At 44.2% G+C, this 20,450-nt stretch overlaps 2 protein-coding genes and 1 long non-coding RNA gene across 5 annotated transcripts; 1 reads left to right on the top strand and 2 right to left on the bottom strand.

Moving 5' to 3' along the window:
• Window positions 1-5,398: 5,398 nt before the first annotated feature.
• On the bottom strand, window positions 5,399-9,413 carry LOC5510155 (frizzled-9). Its single transcript, XM_032379260.2, has one exon. The coding sequence runs from the start codon at window positions 8,263-8,265 to the stop codon at window positions 6,301-6,303; it is 1,965 nt and encodes a 654-aa protein (XP_032235151.2). The 5' UTR covers window positions 8,266-9,413; the 3' UTR covers window positions 5,399-6,300.
• A 1,228-nt stretch (window positions 9,414-10,641) lies between these two features.
• On the bottom strand, window positions 10,642-20,432 carry LOC5510157 (quinone oxidoreductase-like protein 1). 3 transcript variants are annotated; one of them, XM_001630579.3, is made up of 15 exons: window positions 20,318-20,432; window positions 20,094-20,186; window positions 19,889-19,969; window positions 19,418-19,493; window positions 18,975-19,019; window positions 15,446-15,514; window positions 14,243-14,376; window positions 13,862-13,909; window positions 13,382-13,445; window positions 13,006-13,101; window positions 12,553-12,698; window positions 11,782-11,866; window positions 11,578-11,598; window positions 11,389-11,434; window positions 10,642-11,027 (listed from the first exon to the last, which is right to left on the bottom strand). In XM_001630579.3, the coding sequence occupies exons 2-15, from the start codon at window positions 20,163-20,165 to the stop codon at window positions 10,931-10,933; spliced, it is 1,080 nt and encodes a 359-aa protein (XP_001630629.2). In that variant the 5' UTR covers window positions 20,166-20,186; window positions 20,318-20,432; the 3' UTR covers window positions 10,642-10,930. The 3 variants fall into 3 exon arrangements, with proteins under 3 accessions (XP_001630629.2, XP_048577624.1, XP_032235152.2); XM_048721667.1 differs by lacking the exon at window positions 20,318-20,432 and having other exon boundaries at window positions 20,094-20,261; XM_032379261.2 differs by lacking the exon at window positions 20,318-20,432 and having other exon boundaries at window positions 20,129-20,254.
• Window positions 11,764-15,592, top strand: LOC125559816. The gene is made up of 3 exons (XR_007306497.1): window positions 11,764-11,901; window positions 12,559-12,694; window positions 15,437-15,592. It is a non-coding gene; the product is annotated as an uncharacterized LOC125559816 (long non-coding RNA).
• Window positions 20,433-20,450: the final 18 nt, after the last annotated feature.

Raw genomic sequence — 20,450 nt, 5'->3', positions numbered from 1 at the left:
TACTATGTCATCAATCATCGACTAAGTGACGAACAGACTAGAGTTAAGTCTGCTTGGCAGCCGCTCTTAATGTCACGCACGCCTTCCCCACTAATAGACGCCCTTGAAAATATCGCAAATAACTTTAATTCTGTCTACTGTCATAGGTCTAAATAAACCAACTATCATCATTACTCTTATTGCCACGCCCTTTCCCACCCCCTCCCCCACCCCCCACCCCCACTAGTAGCCGCTCCGCCTAGGGTCTGGTAGGACTGTCCGTTTATGAGAGGGTCTATCAGCGAAGAGTTTTCAACAACACGATTTGGTCGTATGCGATTTGCCCGCGATACCTCTACAACTGGAGTCGTAAAGTGTAAATCAACCTGCGACCCCATTACGATGCTCGACTGCTTTAAGTTGTAGTATGTAATTTAGGGCTAAGACATGCTGTAGGCAAGTTGCATACGACTAAATCGTGCGGTTCCTCAGCCTTAAGAATGCCAGGGTCCGGTTAAAAATGTCCGCTTACGATAGGGTCGATCAGCGAGAGTTAGCTTAGAATGCCAGGGTCCGGTTAAAATGTCCGCTTAAGAGAGGGTCTATCAGCGAAGATTTGACTTAGAATGTCAGGGACTGGTTGAAAATGTCCGATTAAGAGAGGAGGGTCCACCAGCGAAGAGTTGACTTAGAATGCCAGGGTCTGGTTGAGATGTCCACTTTTAAGTGGACCCTCTCTTAAAAGAGAGGGTCCATCAGCGAAGAAGTGACTTAGAATGCTATGGACTGGTTGAAAATGTCCGCTTAAGAGAGGGTCTATCAGCGAAGAGTTGACTTAGAAGGCCAGGGTCTAAGGTAGACCTGCCCACTTACGATAGGGTCCATCAGCGAAGAGTTGACTTAGAAGGCCAGGGTCTAAGGTAGACCTGCCCACTTACGATAGGGTCCATCAGCCGAGAGTTCTGGTTGTGACGATTTCCATTAGCGAAGAATTGACTTTGAATAAGAGCAGGGTTTGGTTTTATTTGTCAGTAAACAGTTGACTTATAAAAAACCAGACACGAAATTTGCATTCCCACGCATGTTCCACATGTAAAGCACACGGCCACAGGCGATGAAGCAAATAATTCATATCTCCTCCATCAAAAAAGCCACCAGGAATCAATCTTGCTCTGCCACAAAGTAGTTCCAGATGGGATCCCTGTGGCGCTTTTAGGAGAAGCTAAGTGACACAGGAAGCCCACCTCAATAAAGAAAAACAAAATACAGTGAGCTCTTCCTTCACGGATACCTCGCTAATGCCTAGTGCACACTAGCGACATATCGACATAACGACATGGGCGCGCGCACTCTTATCTTCGACATAACGACATGGACATAACGACATAAGGGAAAAAACATGTTTTTTCTTAAGCCTGATGCACACTGGCAATGTAATGACATAACAAGATAGGCGCGCGCATTCTTATGTCCTTATTTTCAAGTGTGAAGGGTGCGACTTATGGCAATAACGTCGACATAATAACGTGGAGATAACGACATAAAAGGAAAAACCATTTTTTTTCCTTATGCCATTATGTCAAATTCTTATGTTGTTATGTCGTTATATCGCCAGTTTGCATCAGGCCTTATATGTCATTATGTCCATGTCGTTATGTCGGTCTAAACATAGTGCGCACGCACATGTCGTTATGTTGCTAGTGTGCACTAGGCATGACGCCTCGTTAACTCGAACATAGGGGAAAGCTGCGAATTAAAATCCAAGTGGAGCAAACCAGCCAGGGACTGGCTGGTATGGATTATGCCACGCCATAACCTGACACAATGGCTTTGAGTTGCATTCTTAAACTAATCCCTCAATTGAATGAAGTAATCCGTGGTTTACTAGTACATTAGTGATAAGATAAACTCGCTTCCTCGCAACAAAGCACGCTTGATTTTCAGTACAAACACGAGGTGTTTGACAGAGAATTAGTAAGGCGTGGGATGGATCAACTTGGATGGATCAACCACACATGGAAATATGTAGTGACAGGAAACATTGGTTATTTTAGAATTAGACCCAAAATCGCGCTACAAACACACCACAAACAACTACGAGAAAACAACACCCGAAGATTTTGATAAGATATCATTGTTATTTACAGTAGTACAGAATCGTCCCTTGGTTAGCAACTGGCTACCTGTGGATGAACGAAGGTTCCAAACCAAAGCATCGCAACTATGCGCCAGAAGATCAGCTCGTTATTTACAACGTTAGCTTGTTCGGAGAAAATCGAAAAGCTTCACAAGAGAATTAGGCAGGCAGTTTGATTCGATGGGGTTCTGAGAGTTATTTTTTGGTGTCTTTTTTAATACACTCTTTTTTATATAAGAACGTTTAATTTTCAGTTGAGCGGCTGGGCCGTTCTTTTTTTTTGGGACATTTTAAGGCCATAGTTAATGGCTATGTAACTGTTCTTAACGATGTTCTAAAATTTTAACGTATATAATAATATTATACCCAATGAATTATTAGGAAGATGATTACACTAATGATCAATAGCAATAATAAGGTTGTTACAATTGATTCTGTATTTTAGAACGCATCAGGACTAAAAAAAATGTTCTGCTATCTCAGCCTCGGGCATTAGAATGTTCTTAAAATTTGTTGAAATCTAAGACTGGACTTTCTTACAAAAAAAGGTTCTTATATATATAAAAAAGAGTGTATTCAGTTTTTGTACATACTGTCTAAAATGGAGTCTCATTCGCATTTCTTTTCCCAGCTACGCTAACAAAGTCAATTGTATGCTACCTACCTACGAACAATCTTATTGTGTAAGCAAGGAAGCTCTTTGAGCATTGAGAAACTAATTAAAGAGTGTAGCTTATGTTATAGGAATCATATATCCCGTGTATTATAAAAGACAAATGAGATGGGACGCGTTTCATGCAAAAAAATATTTCGCGCGAAAAAGGGTGTTTACATGCAAGTTGAAGTTCGCATACATATCTATTTGCTCTCTGTTTATTTCCGACCCTTACAACGAAACCTTGTAAACCTGCTATGTGTTATGGAGCTAATTCCAACTTCTTTACACGCAAAGGCAAATGAAATTGTTTTTTTTTTAGTTTTGTTGTTTACATATCGTATTATCCACGAGCAGTATTCAATGCAAATGAGTCAAGTCGATTGTTTCATCTTCATTTGCACGCATTTACATTGAATATGGCTCATGGATAATACGAACGTAGCCCTATCTTCGTAAATAAAGTTTAATCTCGCAAGTTTCGAACTATAACGCTTCTTTCTACATCGTGACCACCATCCAAAAAACTTAAAATACTATCGTTTTTGCCGTAGTTTCTAATAAGAAAGTCACTACTTCCTTGTAAACAAAACGTCATTGAGTAGTTTTCTGAGCGTCCTATGAAGTGTATAGGAGTTCTTTTCCGTTGTTCAATGCTCGGGGCAATTGTTCACTTCCTCAATCAATTGTGAAGACAGCAAAACAGCGTGTTAGCATGGAGCCAAGTAGAGGTCCCCGCTATCTCAAATAAAAACCTTAAAACTAAAGACAGCATCCTTTCTTTCTTATCACACATGAATATAATACGCCCAACAAAAGGCTGTATCAGTGTTTCAATTTCAAAGGCGATGTGCTCTGAGAAAATAGTAAACAAAAACTTTTCTTTGGACGACGGGGAAAAATTAGAAATGATAGGCTGAATTGCTTGGAAATTTAAAAAAAAAAAAACACAACCAAGTTTCTGAAAATGGCACATTTTATCTTATGGTTGAATCTGTTTAATCATTACTATTTTTGGTTTCGAAATTATGAATATTAAGATGTAAAAAAGTCTTTCAATTCCAATAGAAATCAAAATACAAAAAAGAAAAGGCCCCCTCCCTTAAAAATCTCTGACAGTTTCACTTATGTGTCTAACTGTACTACTAAGACTAGTAGTAGTATTCAGAAATGTTAAAATAGTCCCTCCCTCAAAAGATTCCAAGAATTGTATTTATGTAACTTTATTCTCAAGGTGTGGACATGTTTGTTTCGTGCGCAATAAGCTAATGAGAAAACGAAAAAGTAAACAAGGGAGCGCGTATTACGACGATATTTATACAACATACCGATCCCATTTTCAAAAGCCACTGACAATTTGGCGAGAAGTAATTCATTTTCCATGCTTAAAAGCTTATAAAATTGATGTTATTAATTCCCGCGGTATCCGGTTAAAACTCGATTACTCCCGTCCTAAGCTTTTAGTTGATGTTTAGAATTGCGAGAATTAACTGAGATAGGAAGCGGGAAAAAGTCAAACACTAGACTATTACGGTCAAACCACTACCTACTAGAAACGACATTCTGTTTCCTACGATTTAACCTTTAAAAAGTGGAGTAACTCGATCTAGAGTCACTATTTCTTGATAGCTTAAAGGAATAGATAGGATAGAGGGAACTCTTGGATAAAAAGAAAAAGGCTTTCACGGAGCTTTGGTAATCGCCTTGGGCATAGAGACGCCACAGAATTTATCATTAAGCGACTTAATTTAGTTGAATTGCTTTCTTGGTGCGTAAAAAATAATGTTGAGATACAAATCCAGCTAGCTAAAGAAGGGAGGTAGCCAATTAATTTCTGAAGAAAAAGAAATGAAAAACAAGGACTCTAGTCACTCGTATAATACTCAATCTGAAAAAAAAATGATTACTATGCTTAGTTCAGGAGCGCAAATATGTTTGCATCCATTAAAAACAGCCGGCGTTAACTGCTTTGTGGCATAAAAAGCCTAAACAAAAGTTACAACAAAAATAAAATTGTGCAGAAAAGCAAACTAAGAAAGAACAAATTTCATTATGAATAACTGTGTAGAAAAAAGTCTAAGATTAATTTGTAGTGGTTCAATTGTAGATAAAATTCCGCTGAAAAAAAATGATTTGAACAGAAAAATATCGATTTTTCTAAAGACAGCTGGAAAAAAATAATATCCTCAATTTTCACCTTTAAAAAAACGCGTAGACCTCTTCGATTTTTTCATTCTCTCCATTCTGAGGTCAATTCTCGCTCGTTTGTATTCCTATAGTCCACTTAGCAAAGGCACTTTATTTAAGAGCGAGTCATTTATGCCGCTATTGAAAGCAACTACCGGTAGCTCGCCACAGATCCTCATAGAGATTAAAGTCGGATCCATCAATCAAAAGAAAAAGAAAAACGCGCGCCCTTTCCGCCAGAAAGCCACAGACTCGATAAAAACCCTCTCGTTTTCGAATTCCAAAATTTGGCAATATCGCCGAAACTAGAGTAGCGACATTGTTTAGATGATAGAAATGCAATGTTTGTTGTTCTTGCGGTAAAGTACGTATCTAGGTGCCCGGAAATTGAGTAAATCGATAAGTATGCGGTGCGTATTGAGAGAACCCTGGTCACTTAGTGAAGCACGAATACATTTATTTAAGTGAAATTCAATTTATTAGTCTTTGTATAAGGGTATTAAGAACGTGATAGATAGGGTTGCCTTAAGCGACGTGAATCAAATTACAGACGATAGACTAAATCGTTTTAATGTGGATTCACTCGAGGCAAAATTCGATGACACTTTTATATCATTTAAATTGCAAATCATTACATAGACAGGGCAGTCTGGTGCTATTTGCATGAATCGAGGACATCTTTGAACCCAAGTCTAATAGTGATAAAGGGTTTATCAAATTAAATCAAGCAAAAATTCTCGCTGATTATTAAAGTATTCATAAACATATTTGTTTGTTTTTGGAGTTAGTTCCTAATGTGCCTATTCAAAAGAGTTCACAAAAGCTTTCATTGTTCAAACTAAATACATCTTGCTTCATACACCTAACGCACGACTGATTCTTGGTTGATTTTTTCGATAACAAAAATACTGTTATGTCTTCTTTATCAAAAGATCTAAAATTACTGGAAGTTATTAAACTGATTGCTAGATACCACGTGCCTATTTGAAGGTGTTAGTTTTTCTTAGAGATAAGCTCGATATCATTAAACTATTCCAAAACAAAAACATTCTTGGCAAAAGTAAAACCAATTACAAACGTCTGATGAAATCGCGCCCTATTTCCACACGGTTTTTAGTTCAGGTGTTTACATAGCTTGCCAAGGAGACACCCAAAGACCCGACGCGAATAGAATTAAACGATTCCGCATTCGTCAAGGGTCAAAATATACAACCCGGAGCGCCAATTAACTGGATCCCCTAATAGCATTTCCAGAAGCAATGAGTATTGTTTCTCAGCGCTTACTTTAAAGTCTTTGTTCACAAGTTTACAGCTCTCTCCGCTGGCCTCTTGTGGGTTCTATTTAGACAGTCACCATGGGGTTTAGCCCGCTGTTTTTACTGTATGTCAAAGAGTTCGGTGCCGGAGAACTCCCTACAGATCTAGTAGCAGGTGAAGGCGCGATTGGCGCGAAGGCTGAAGTGTGGTGATACACGGGTTGCACTGATGGGGGGGGCATATGTACCTGAAGGGAGTTCTTAGGAGGTGCGCTTCCCGCGCTATAGTCCACTTTTTTCTTCGCCTCCCCTCCCTTTCGTTTAGAGTAAAACTTCCGCCACGACTTGAATGTTTTTGTAGACCAAATCCACATATTAGATGTGATACCGATAATCAGGAGCATAAAGTACTTTACGATGAAAACTTCGATACTGGGGCCGTAGTTCTCAAGACATGCCTGATCACCGCGGCAAATATAAGTGTTAAACGGCGCGCGCACTTTCCACACGTCCATATTATTGTATTCGTAGAATGAACACGCGATCACGGCAGAAACTGGGATCGTATAAAGCACACTGAATACTCCAATACGCACTATGAGCTTTTCAAGTTTGTCTGTGTTCGTCTCCTTGTTTTTCAACACGGTGCGGATACGAAATAGCGAAACAAATCCTGCTAGAAGGAAAAAGGTCCCTACGAGAAGATACAGGCAGAGTGGTGTTAGCACGTAGTTTGCTAGATTCTCGTAATCCATGTTTCCCACATAGCAAAGACCTGTCAGTTCATCCGCGTCGACTTTTCGCATTATCAACGCCATTATAGTCTGTATTGCTGGTACTGTCCAAGCCACGGCGTGAAAGTACGTGGCCTTTCGCTCAATCGCTTCTTGCCCCCATTTTCTTCCCGCTGCTAGGAACCACGTGAATGTCAGCACAACCCACCATACCGCCGATGCCATGCCGAAATAATACAACAAAAGAAACACGACCGAGCAGCATGCATGGTCCGCTATGTTCATCCCAGCGCGGATGACAAAACTCTCGGTCTCGTCGCAGATGACTTCGTTACGACCGGCCGTCACGCGCACGATGTAGCCTAACGAGTACAAATTATAGCAGAGAGACAAGAATATGATAGGTCTCTCGGGGTACTTGAAGCGAGAAGTATCGATGACGAACGTAAGCACCGTAACAGCAGTTGAAATAAAGCACAACACCGACCATACGGATATCCACACATTGGCGAACCGTTTGTTGTTGGATGAAAACATCAGGTCGCTTTTACATTGGGGGACGCACTGATCGTACTTCTCGACATAGGTGTATTTGTATCGAAGAGGACCTGTGTTGTTTCTACACGCTTGCAGTGCAAGGGCTTCTATTGTCGATTTGTTAAGGTTGTCCAGTGACCCCCCATTAAGGTCGATATCATACTTGCCAGTAGGGGGTTCATTTGTATCTTTGTCCTTTTCCTTCTTCGGGATTTTACCCGCAAGGTTCTTGAACATTTTTTTGAATTCAGGGCCCAGGGACTCGAAGTTGCTCCAAATATCGCTTTCGTTTAAAGGCGCCGTTTGTTTGATGTTTGGCGCCGCCATGCATAACTTTGTTGGGTCACTCTTAGCTCGTGGGTCGCCCTTCTTCGCGAGTCTATCGCAGTCCAAAGTATCCGGCCAGTTGAAGCCAAAACGCTGCATCATCGGCGAACAACCATCGCGCGCTGACTCACACATAGACCGGCACGCGTAGATAGGGACGTTCACTTCCTTCGTGCACATCGGAACGAAAACCGAACACAGAAAAAAGCGTAGAAGAGGCGCGCAATTCACCGCAATCAAGGGTTTGAATTCGTGAATCCTTTTCGCGGCTTCCTCTTGGCTTTCTTGCGCTAGGAAGTTCGGAAAGCGCGTCGCGTTGTAACCGATCCCCATGCAAAGAGGGATAGTTATCGGAGTGCATTTGCTGTTAGGTACTTCTGATCGCTGTCCATACACCATAGCACTCACGGTGATAAACAGCAAGAGGATTAGAGCTAAACGCTTAGCCCCCATATCTCTTCAGTCACAGTGCCTGTAACACTAGACTTAAACTTCGAGAACCCCGCCGATAATACAAATAACTTTCACAGCGTCTCCTTTGTCGTGTTTTCACTGTCTCTCTTTGTGGTCTCTGTGAACCCAAAAAAGCCAGCCCCGACTGCAGTCGCTGATTGTTGTTACGCTACCCGACCGACACGATCTAATTTTCATGAATGGGAAACCAATCTCTAATAAAACTGTCATATGTGTCAATAACGTCTTTGAGATTTCTGAACATTGATTGGTCGGCTCATTAGCTGTTCGCCTTTTGGCCAATCAAAACACATCTTGCTAGATTAAAAGAAGCCGGCCCTGCTCGCAGATTAGGGTTAATTGAAAAGTTGATGACACAAACCCTGCTCTTTGTCACAGCCATCTTTCTGTGACCACGCTGAAATTAGTTTCCCCTTCAACTTCATAAATTCTGACGCTGAAAAATTTGACGAAATGATTAGTTAACTTTTCTAGTATTTCCTAATTGGTCTGCGTAGAAAATCTGCCTTGACTTGGGGTTAACTCATAAAATTATCTGCTTTGCGTTGATAGCTCTATAGTGACTGCTTTTGTGTCGGAAAGCAAGCGAGCTATTTATGAAAATTTCGCGAACAAAGCATAAGTTTAATGGAGTCCCTAGCTTAATAAGTGTCCCTTAACTCATTAAGTTCGTAAGACACTAACAATTTAACCCATTTTCTGCATATCCAATTTTTAAGCGATTGTTGCTTCAGGCGTTATTACGCTGGACGTTTGTCAATGAGAGTTAAGAAGAAATCTGTAAAAAAGCGATTCCTCAAAGGTCAAGTGCGATTTTGTTTCGCTTCTTGACATATTGAAGTACGAGAAAACACGGATAACTTTAAGAGAAAACAAAAGACAGACTAAAGCGTTCGACCTTCACACTCAGCGAAAGTTTCATTCAAAATTTGTGGTAAATTACTGGCACAAGTTTTACATTTTCAGACTTCGATTTTTAGCCTGACACTTCGAAGGATATAACCAATATCAGGTAGAGAGAATATTACGTATTATATCAATATCGTTGATTTGATTTAGTCGACATAAACCACGATGTGAATTATTTATTTATGTTTAACACTTTTGCCTAAGCGAATCTTAATATTTCAACAGTTTGAAACAGGAACATTTGCCTCTAATTAGAAGGACCGAGATTCAAGTTACTGTGTTAGCTTGAACTAAAAACACGTAACAAATATACCATCATAATACTTAGTGAGAAAGTACGGATTTTGGCCTAAAACAAATATCGAGGCGTATTTACATTTATGCGGCTGGAAATTGCATCCTTTTATTAGGCAATTGTCGGCTTGTTCGGGGATAAATGTTAAATCTCTCTTGTGTTATTAATCACATTTTAAAGATAGTCCGCTATCTATATATTTATCCCTTAACACCCGTTGAATACAAAACTTGACAAGTAGAACCACTCTACACCACAGATGCAAAACAAGAACTTCTTTCCCAACTTATTGCATTTCTTGAATGTTTACGACTAATTCTTTCCGTTTGAAAAACCGCTCGAGGCGAAAAACCTTTCAATAATTTCACCCAGAGAAAGCCGAAGCACGCAAACTTCGCGCGTTTCATCCATCCATCATTCAGTCCATCCATTCCGGTTTTATTTATCGGCAAAACAAGCGGATGAATTGTTTTTCCGTTGGATCAATATAACTTCCTTGTGGTTTCATAAATAGACACGTAGCCCATCCCTGCAGATTTGTGCTGATCGTATCATGCCCTGACACTGGTGTTTTTATTGGTGCGGTATTTTCCGGGGAACAACGTTACAGTTTCCGGTACGTGCGATAATGAATTCTTTGACTTTTTCGCAAGATCCCTGGGATACAATAGAGCAGAATTCTTGGAGATGCACGTAAGAAGTGTAACATTGTTAGCAGAAGCCTTTCTTGTTTAGTCATGTGTCTTAATTCAATACTGTACTTGCTAGACTGCTAGCTGAAGTCGCTGGTCTGTCTATAATAAGTTCGTTCGTGCGCGATCCCTCACCCCCAACCACCCCTCCCCCAGATGCGCACAAGAAAACTTGCCTGGCTGCCTCGTCGCGTGCGTCGCATCATGGGAAGGGTAAAAGGTATGCAAAGGACCACGGGAAAGGTAAAAAAAAATACGTTATTACAATGTCACTTTGTGCGCGATTCCATAAAGGCGCACAGCTAAAATGGAACCCAGGGCGACGCGGAGACCGAAAGCCTGGGGCCCCAAGGATGCTCCGGGCGCTGTGCATCATGGGGGGAGGGTCGACAATCAATCATCACCCTTCCCATCATGCCATGCGTAAATGTTTCCCCTTGAAAATAAAAAAAAGCAGGCTCAAAATATATGATTTCTGTATTATAAGTAAGATTAGTAGTATTAGTAAGATTAGTAGTATGAGTAAGATTAGTAGTATTGTCAAAGTCCTTGTTGCCTGCACTGGTATCTGATTAAAATGGCGACTAATAGTACTGTTCCACCCTGTGGCAGCAAAAAGACGGACAAAAAGTTTCTGTCATCAGACAAATTCTGACTGTCAACGCCTCGCTTTTGCGGTCAATCTCCACAGGACCCCCAATTACCTGGAAATCGGTCAGTTCTCTTATATGGCTACAAAATACGATATCTACATGGTAACGACGACTTTGCCGACCCTCTGCTTGTGAAGGCTTTGAAGCGCTTTACACGCGTCGTCCAGAGAGACTGTGTGATGTACCACAGGCCTACCAACAAACAGGAAATAAGTTATCGTACAATGTAATGTACCACAGGCATACCAACAAACAGGAAATAAGCTACCAAGCTATCCATACCACAGGCCTACCAACAAACAGGAAATAAGCTACCAAGCTATCGTACATTGTAATGTACCACAGGCCTACCAAAAAAACAAGAAATAAGCTATCTTACATTGTTATGTACCACAGGCCTACCAAAAAAACAAGAAATAAGCTATCTTACATTGTTATGTACCACAGGCCTACCAACAAACAGAAAATAAGCTACCATACAAATCTTGGGGGGTGGGGAGTGAAAAAGTTGTACCAAGAACGACATAAATATACCATAGTCTACATTTTTTACCTGATTAGAGAGTTGGCCAATTTCTCCATAATATCCGCTAGAATATATGGAAAGAGTCAAGGGAAATACAAACAACCAGTATTGAATACATTTAAAACTCCTCTACTTCAACACTGAATGTAAACAAGAACTATGGTGTGGCTGGCAGTGGCTCCTTAACATTTTTTTCATCAGTTGTGAAAAGGATATGAAGATATCTCCCATGCTGCCCTGAAAACATAGAGCACAAGAATAATTTATATGGTTAAGTGAATCCTACCATTGAGTTATGGTTCCACCAAATAAATTAAAACCTAGGTCATAAATAATATTTTTCAAGATCTTTCTGTTTTAGAAGATTTTTCAAATTTTCACAACCCAACAGTGGCAGGACTTGCAGCTAGTTTGCCTCACCTCTTGAGAGAGTCCATGTATGCTCAAACAGAAAGCTGAGAGAGGCTCCCTTTAGATACATCAACTGAGAGTCAGGGGGGTCCAGCTAAAGGGAAAAACATAGGGTTATATGGTCAACAGGTAAGATAGGGAGAGGGTAGGGGACATCATGGGCTGTGTTAGATACATCAACTGAGAGTCGGGGGAGGGGGTTGTTAAAAGGGAGAGACATGGGGTCATATGGTCAACAGGTAAGATGGGGAGAGGGTCAGGAGACATCATGGACTGTGTCAGACACATCAACTGAGAGTCTGGTAAGGGAGGGGGGGACGGCTAAAAGGGAGAGACATGGGTTCATATGGTCAACAGGTAAGATAGGGAGGGGGTAGGGGACATCATGGGCTGTGTTAGATACATCAACTGAAAGTCGGGGGAGGGGGGGCAGCTAAAGGGAGAAATATAGGGTCATATGGTCAATAGGGTAAAATGGGGAGAGGTTAAGGGACTTCATGGGCTGTGTCAGACACATCAACTGAGAGTCGGGAGAGGGGGGACGGCTAAAAGGGAGAGACATGAGGTCATATGGTCAAGATAGGGAGGGGGGTAGGGGACACATCAACTCATAGTCAGGGGGTCGAGTTCAAAGAAAAAAAAGACATGGCTTGATAAGATACTAGGGATGGAAGTCAGGGGGCTGTGTTAGTTGCTCCTCCACAAGTAACTGGGACTTGCCCCAGATAATCAAGCATACACCTTTCTCAATCCAATTTTTGCTTCTGAATGCTTCCTTACTTGAAGATCCGCCTGCGATGTCACCCAACGACCACCAACAGCAAGACAGCTCAGTAAATCATGTTTGGTGGGAATGCCGTGACCTGCTGTACCATGTATCTTGGACTGCGGAGCATGCTCTGTGAAGTCTTCAGAATAGAGGGTAACTAGAAAACCAAGAGATTGTAATAACACGTATTTACCATAAAACACTATTGTATATACCGCAAAACATGAGAGGTCTAAAAACAGTAATATTTAACCTTGATTAACCTGCAATTCTTAGTACCCCTACAACATTTTCATCATTCTACTGTAAGCCATCCATTTTTGGATCAGGTAGACTGAAAAAATTCAGGTGCATCAGGGGTGTGTGCATGCACCTCCTTTGGTACACGCCTGTGTATTTAACAAGTCTATTAAACAGAGCATTAAACAGGTAACCCATTAAAGACCCATGGTAAACACCCATACCTCCATTGTCAATAATGCAGTCCACACCCAGACCCCCTGTCTCCTCCATACATGTGTCCACCAGGGAGCACCCCTCTCTCATGTCTATCACATATCCTGTTTGGAATGAGAAAAAGATATGTTTCAAAGTATAGGCACTGGTATATAGCACCCCAGCCTTGTAAATTGAGCAGCATCCGTCCTCTTCTCATTCTGGTAGTATGTTTGAGTGGTATGCTTTTTTCCGGGTTCAGTAAGGTCAGTCTCAGAATTTTGTCTCTAGCTCCCGTCCGCCCTTCCCATGCAAGCACGCACGCACACAAGCACACTTTAGGCCTTTGCAAAGTGGGTCCTTGCAAAAAAGAACAGGGGATATCAGTACAAAGCAACACCATACCAACATGAGGCTGTAGACTCTCGAGAAGGAGGACCTCCTCTTCGCTAGCAGCTGTTGTCAAAACCTGTAAAGGTACAGGAAACAGCTATTTTACAAAACAAAAAGAAAATGGCCACAGTATGTTTGATAAACAATGTTGTTTTCTTGTACAAAATGTTTCACTAAAAAGGTTTGTGATTCAACCACTGGTAAGACACTTAACAATTAAAAGCACTGTTTGAATGATAGGAGCTAGAAAGTGGTTTAGTTTACAAAAGTTTGCAGAATATCGAAAACGGCAGTAAAATAAGAAATTTCACATGTGCCACGTCACATGTTAATAGTATTTTTTTCTGTGACTTGGAGAGGGTATTCTACTATTCGGGTGATTTTGAAAAAAGTTGCAAAGGGCATTACTGAGTAAGAGGAAGTCATGTAGTATGCACATAATTTTTTTTTTTGCGAGACAAGTAAAGTAAGAGTAAAAATAATACTATTCACCTTTGCTCCCCAAGACTGCACTAGCTGGATGGCAACAAGACCAAAGGACTGAGAAAAAAAATTATGGTAAAAAGTATTTATAACAATATCTCATTGAGATACTCTAACTGATGTTCTACATCGGTTAAGACTCTGTTAAGCCTTGATAGTGTCAAGCCTGTAAACCCACCCCTCTCCCTAAAACTATGATTAGCCAAAAGCCCCATTAAATGGTTTTCAATGAGCACTACTGCAAGCAATTGTTAATAAATGTTGTCTTAAAAATGCTAGAAAACCACAATCTAGAAGTTAAGTATACGATCTCTGTGAAGCATGCTTACATTGCAGGTATTTTGTTGTCAAATACAAACTTTAAGGGACCATGCAGGGGCCCTAACTTACAGATGCACCATCCATGATAAGAACAGTTTCGCCACCGCAGACATGAGCCTGGTAGAACAGTCCAGTGTATGCTTTGATTCCATCTCCTATGCATGCTGCAGCATCTACGTGGCCAACCTTCTCTGGCTTTGATACTGAAAAATATAATGACAACTGACATGTGTATCAGACACATAAGCTAGAAGGCGATCCCTTTGATGTCCCAAGGAGGACTTTTTCTTATTTAAAATCACCAAGTCACAGAGCATTTGGATATTAGGATCTAAATCTGCACACTTCATCCACTCAATAAATTACCAAGTCACAGAGCATTTGGATATTAGGATCTAAATCTGCTCACTTCATCCACTCAGTAAATTACCAAGTCACAGAGCATTTGGATATTAGGATCTAAATCTGCACACTTCATCCACTCAGTAAATTACCAAGTCACAGAGCATTTGGATATTAGGATCTAAATCTGCACACTTCATCCACTCAGTAAAGTACCAAGTCACAGAGCATTTGGATATTAGGATCTGAATCTGCACACTTTATCCACTCAGACAGTAAATAACCCAGTCACAGAGCAGTAATTGGATATTAGGATCTAAATCTGCACATTTTATCCACTAAATAAATTTGACTATGTACCTCATTATAAGGGAGGACAAAATGTAATAAAAGCTTTTACAGGGTGACACCAAACATGATTACAAATGTGATAATAATGCGATTTCTCATCATTTGTGTTATATAAAAAAGGGAAAATTGGTGCCTTGTAGGCCTTTTGTTTTGTACCCAACATTTCAAATGTTTTTAAAGTTCACCAGCATGGAACATTCTTATCAAGCTAACCTGATCCTGAATTAAACATTTTTTTCAAATGTTTTTAAAGTTCACCAGCATGGAACATGCTTATCAAGCTAACCTGACCCTGAATTAAACATGAGTGCTCTTTTTTGAGCTATTGTGTTAATACACTATATGTTATACACTATCTGGTTATCCCTGTTACAGGGCTTCTGGGATTACGCGCTTGTGCGGAAGCGTGTAATTTCCGCGTAATACAGCGTAATTTAGTGCGTAATTTAGCAAAGAATACCACGTAATTTTGAGTTTTTTTCCGCGTAATTCCAGAAGCCCTGATGCCATTACAGTGAATACTAAATTTGCAAGACAAATTAATGTACTCCTTATCTCTAAAACTGGTAGGCGGCATACCAAGATCATACTCAGACAGAACACAGTTCATTGAGCACCCTGCAGATTCACTTGAAAGAGGGACCACACCTTTAGGAACAGAAAATACTTATGGAAATGCAAATAGAATATTATTAGGACGATAGTAAAGGCAGAATTTGATGATGATTGCATTGTTGAATATGATGTCCACAGTACACTATTAATAGTCCTCAGGGGGAGGGGCTTCACTCTAGGTTTCACAGTATTTTGAATTTGAAGCCTGGATACCACTAAGCCCTGGTAACCATGGTAAGGGGAAATGCTGCCCTTGCCCCCATGCCCAGGGTGGGGTAGTACCACCCTTGCCCCCATGCCCAGGGTGGGGTAGTACCACCCTTGCCCCCATGCCCAGGGTGGGATAGTACCACCCTTGTCCCCATGCCCAGGGTGGGGTAGTACCATCCTTGTCCCCATGCCCAGGGTGGGGTAGTACCATCCTTGTCCCCATGCCCAGGGTGGGGTAGTACCATCCTTGTCCCCATGCCCAGGGTGGGGTAGTACAACCCTTGTCCCCATGCCCAGGGTGGGGTAGTACCATCCTTGTCCCCATGCCCAGGGTGGGGTAGTACAACCCTTGTCCCCATGCCCAGGGTGGGGTAGTACCACCCTTGTCCCCATGCCCAGGGTGGGGTAGTACCATCCTTGTCCCCATGCCCAGGGTGGGGTAGTACCATCCTTGTCCCCATGCCCAGGGTGGGGTAGTACAACCCTTGTCCCCATGCCCAGGGTGGGGTAGTACCATCCTTGTCCCCATGCCCAGGGTGGGGTAGAACCATCCTTGTCCCCATGCCCAGGGTGGGGTAGTACCATCCTTGTTCCCATGCCCAGGGTGGGGTAGTACCATCCTTGTCCCCATGCCCAGGGTGGGGTAGTACCACCCTTGTCGCCATGCCCAGGGTGGGGTAGTACCATCCTTGTCCCCATGCCCAGGGTGGGGTAGTACCACCCTTGCCCCCATACCCAGGGTGGGGTAGTACCATCCTTGTCCCCATGCTGAGGGTGGGGTGGGGTAGTACCATCCTTGTCCCCATGCCCAGGGTGGGGTAGTACCATCCTTGTCCCCATGCCCAGGGTGGGGTAGTACAACCCTTGTCCCCATGCCCAGGGTGGGGTAGTACCACCCTTGCCCCCATGCCCAGGGTGGGGTAGTACCACCCTTGCCCCCATGCCCAGGGTGGGATAGTACAACCCTTGTCCCCATGCCCAGGGTGGGGTAGTACCATCCTTGTCCCCATGCCCAGGGTGGGGTAGTACCATCCTTGTCCCCATGCCCAGGGTGGGGTAGTACCATCCTTGTCCCCATGCCCAGGGTGGGGTAGTACAACCCTTGTCCCCATGCCCAGGGTGGGGTAGTACCATCCTTGTCCCCATGCCCAGGGTGGGGTAGTACCATCCTTGTCCCCATGCCCAGGGTGGGGTAGTACCATCCTTGTCCCCATGCCCAGGGTGGGGTAGTACCATCCTTGTCCCCATGCCCAGGGTGGGGTAGTACCATCCTTGTTCCCATGCCCAGGGTGGGGTAGTACCATCCTTGTCCCCATGCCCAGGGTGGGGTAGTACCATCCTTGTCCCCATGCCCAGGGTGGGGTAGTACCATCCTTGTCCCCATGCCCAGGGTGGGGTAGTACAACCCTTGTCCCCATGCCCAGGGTGGGGTAGTACCACCCTTGTCCCCATACCCAGGGTGGGGTGGGGTAGTACCACCCTTGTCCCCATGCCCAGGGTGGGGTAGTACCACCCTTGTCCCCATGCCCAGGGTGGGGTAGTACCACCCTTGTCGCCATGCCCAGGGTGGGGTAGTACCACCCTTGTCCCCATGCCCAGGGTGGGGTGGGGTAGTACCATCCTTGTCCCCATGCCCAGGGTGGGGTGGGGTAGTAACATCCTTGTCCCCATGCCAAGGGTGGGGTAGTACCATCCTTGTCCCCATGCCCAGGGTGGGGTAGTACCACCCTTGTCCCCATGCCCAGGGTGGGGTAGTACCATCCTTGTCCCCATGCCCAGGGTGGGGTAGTACCACCCTTGTCCCCATGCCCAGGGTGGGGTGGGGTAGTACCATCCTTGTCCCCATGCCCAGGGTGGGGTAGTACCACCCTTGTCCCCATGCCCAGGGTGGGGTAGTACCACCCTTGTCCCCATGCCCAGGGTGGGGTGGGGTGGTACCACCCTTGTCCCTATGCCCAGGGTGGGGTAGTACCACCCTTGCCCCCATGCCCAGGGTGGGGTAGTACCACCCTTGTCCCCATGCCCAGGGTGGGGTAGTACCACCCTTGTCCCCATGCCCAGGGTGGGGTAGTACCACCCTTGCCCCCATGCCCAGGGTGGGGTAGTACCATCCTTGTCCCCATGCCAAGGGTGGGGTGGTACCACCCTTGTTCCCATGCCCAGGGTGGGGTAGTACCACCCTTGTCCCCATGCCCAAGGTGGGGTAGTACCATCCTTGTACCCATGCCCAGGGTGGGATAGTACAACCCTTGTCCCCATGCCCAGGGTGGGGTGGGGTGGTACCACCCTTGTCCCCATGCCCAGGGTGGGGTAGTACCATCCTTGTACCCATGCCCAGGGTGGGGTAGTACAACTCTTGTCCCCATGCCCAGGGTGGGGTGGGGTGGTACCACCCTTGTCCCCATGCCCAGGGTGGGGTAGTACCACCCTTGTCCCCATGCCCAAGGTGGGGTAGTACAACCCTTGTCCCCATGCTCAGGGTGGGGTAGTACCACCCTTGTCCCCATGCCCAGGGGATGTAGTACCACCCTTGTCCCCATGCCCAGGGTGGGGTAGTACCATTCTTGTCCCCATGCCCAGGGTGGGGTAGTACCACCCTTGTCCCCATGCCCAGGGTGGGGTAGTACCATCCTTGTCCCCATGCCCAGGGTGGGGTAGTACCACCCTTGTCCCCATGCCCAGGGTGGGGTAGTACCACCCTTGTCCCCATGCCCAGGGTGGGGTAGTACCATCCTTGTCCCCATGCCCAGGGTGGGGTAGTACCACCCTTGTCCCCATGCCCAGGGTGGGGTAGTACCACCCTTGTCCCCATGCCCAGGGTGGGGTAGTACCATCCTTGTTCCCATGCCCAGGGTGGGGTAGTACCATCCTTGTCCCCATGCCAAGGGTGGGGTAGTACCACCCTTGTCCCCATGCCCAGGGTGGGGTAGTACCACCCTTGTCCCCATGCCCAGGGTGGGGTAGTACCACCCTTGTCCCCATGCCCAGGGTGGGGTAGTACCACCCTTGTCCCCATGCCCAGGGTGGGGTAGTACCATCCTTGTCCCCATGCCCAGGGTGGGGTAGTACCATCCTTGTCCCCATGCCCAGGGTGGGGTAGTACCACCCTTGTCCCCATGCCCAGGGTGGGGTAGTACCATCCTTTTCCCCATGCCCAGGGTGGGGTAGTACCAGCCTTGTCCCCATGCTGAGGGTGGGGTGGGGTAGTACCACCTTTGTCCCTTGGTCCAGGGTGGGGTTGGGGAATACCCCCATTCTCCCCAACACTAGGCTAGATATCTACCTACTACTTCATCTCCAACAGAAACTCTTGTCACACCTGAACCAACTGAAATAACAACAACAACACTTCAGAAGAAAATGAGTTTCATTTGCATACTACGTATTGCTGTACAGCCTATAGCAGGGGCTAGGAGGGGCTAGGAGGGCTAAGAGGGTGTGGCTGTGCTCCTTCCCCTCAACCACCTTTTTTAACATATCAAGAAAATTCAGCCACAAATTGTTCTTTTTGCCAAACGCGGTCACTTCCACATGAAGAAACTAATATATTCCTTTATGACTTGTTATCAGAAGAGAAAAACAGTGACTGTGACCATCTTTGTTCAATGGCGAAAGTACCTGAAAATAACCTGAGTCCTCGGTACCGATCCCTCAAAACGACTAGGTTTTCTTCATTATGTGAATTGTATTACGCCCCCCACTTGCTATGGCCCGGCTACTACTGACCTTGAGTGACAACTCCAGAGATGTCTGCACCAACCGGCTGCTCCTGTCCAGCCAACAGATGCATGTCCTCAAGAATCTACAAGATGGCGATAGTACATATCTGTCAACTCTCCCGCATCAGGCAGAAGATTTTGGACCCCTTTTCCCGCTCTCCCACACTGAGCACCAAATCTCCCGCTTTCAATACAGCAAATGCCTGCAAGATCAACCAGCCCCTCCCCCCAAAAAAAGAATAGACACCACCACTCCCCAAAAAGAATTCTTAAGCCATGAGATTTTTGGAGGCTGACAAGTATGGTAGTATTACTGGTGGCTGACCTTGGTGGGCCAACAGGGTCACTGTGTCCCTTTCTTAGAGCATTTGCTTTCAATTCAACCACAGTACAAGCAAGCCGTTTTTTTGAAAATCTAATCTAATATTTGTTTCTATATCGGGTGAGGTTTTTATTTTTATTTTTATATTAACATTACCTTTCTATTTCGGATAAGATCCAGTCCACATGCTTTGATCTTCACAACTACACTCCCCTCATCAACTTGGGGGCACTCAAACTATGACAAGAAAAACAACAGGGGTATAGCTGGAACAATTTCCATTGAAGATTTACAAGAATATGAAGCGATTGCTTGACTCGTGGAGTCCGCACCGTTAGATGTTTTCTTTGTCGTGACCCACCGTTTCTTTCAGCTCATATTCCCCTTTTAACCCACCCTCAGTCCTCTTGTACACCACTGCGCGTGTCTGCATAGAGCTTAGTCCTAGAGGATTCTGCAGAAGAGCATATTTCGTGTTAGAACAGGAAACTCTTTGCAGCCATTTTGGATTGTATTCTACCACAGGGATACCAAGTCTTATCAATGAGGAAAAAAATCAACTTAGTGACTAATGACAATTATTACCTGATTACTGTCTTTTCTTGAAATCCATAGATGTTATGTTGCTCTTTTAACACAGGCAGATCTATTGTAATTGTATAAAGTTAGTTGTTCTATGTTTGTTTTATTTTGCTCATTTTATGTAACTGCTCCCTGT

Source organism: Nematostella vectensis, chromosome 14 (assembly GCF_932526225.1).
Source record: "Nematostella vectensis chromosome 14, jaNemVect1.1, whole genome shotgun sequence".
Classification (NCBI taxonomy): Eukaryota; Metazoa; Cnidaria; class Anthozoa; order Actiniaria; family Edwardsiidae; genus Nematostella; species Nematostella vectensis.
This window is presented reverse-complemented; position numbering and strand designations above follow the sequence as displayed.

Coding starts and splice junctions, on each gene's coding strand:
- LOC5510155 (XM_032379260.2), bottom strand. CDS start 8,265: ATGGGGGCTAAGCGTTTAGCTCTAATCCTCTTGCTGTTTATCACCGTG.
- LOC5510157 (XM_001630579.3), bottom strand. CDS start 20,165: ATGCAGACACGCGCAGTGGTGTACAAGAGGACTGAGGGTGGGTTAAAA. Junction 11,867..12,552: donor CATCGCAGGCGGATCTTCAA/GTAAGGAAGCAT, acceptor TTTTCCCTTTAG/CTGGACCCCCCTGACTCTCA. Junction 11,028..11,388: donor TTGGCCAACTCTCTAATCAG/GTAAAAAATGTA, acceptor GTTTGTTGGTAG/GCCTGTGGTACATCACACAG.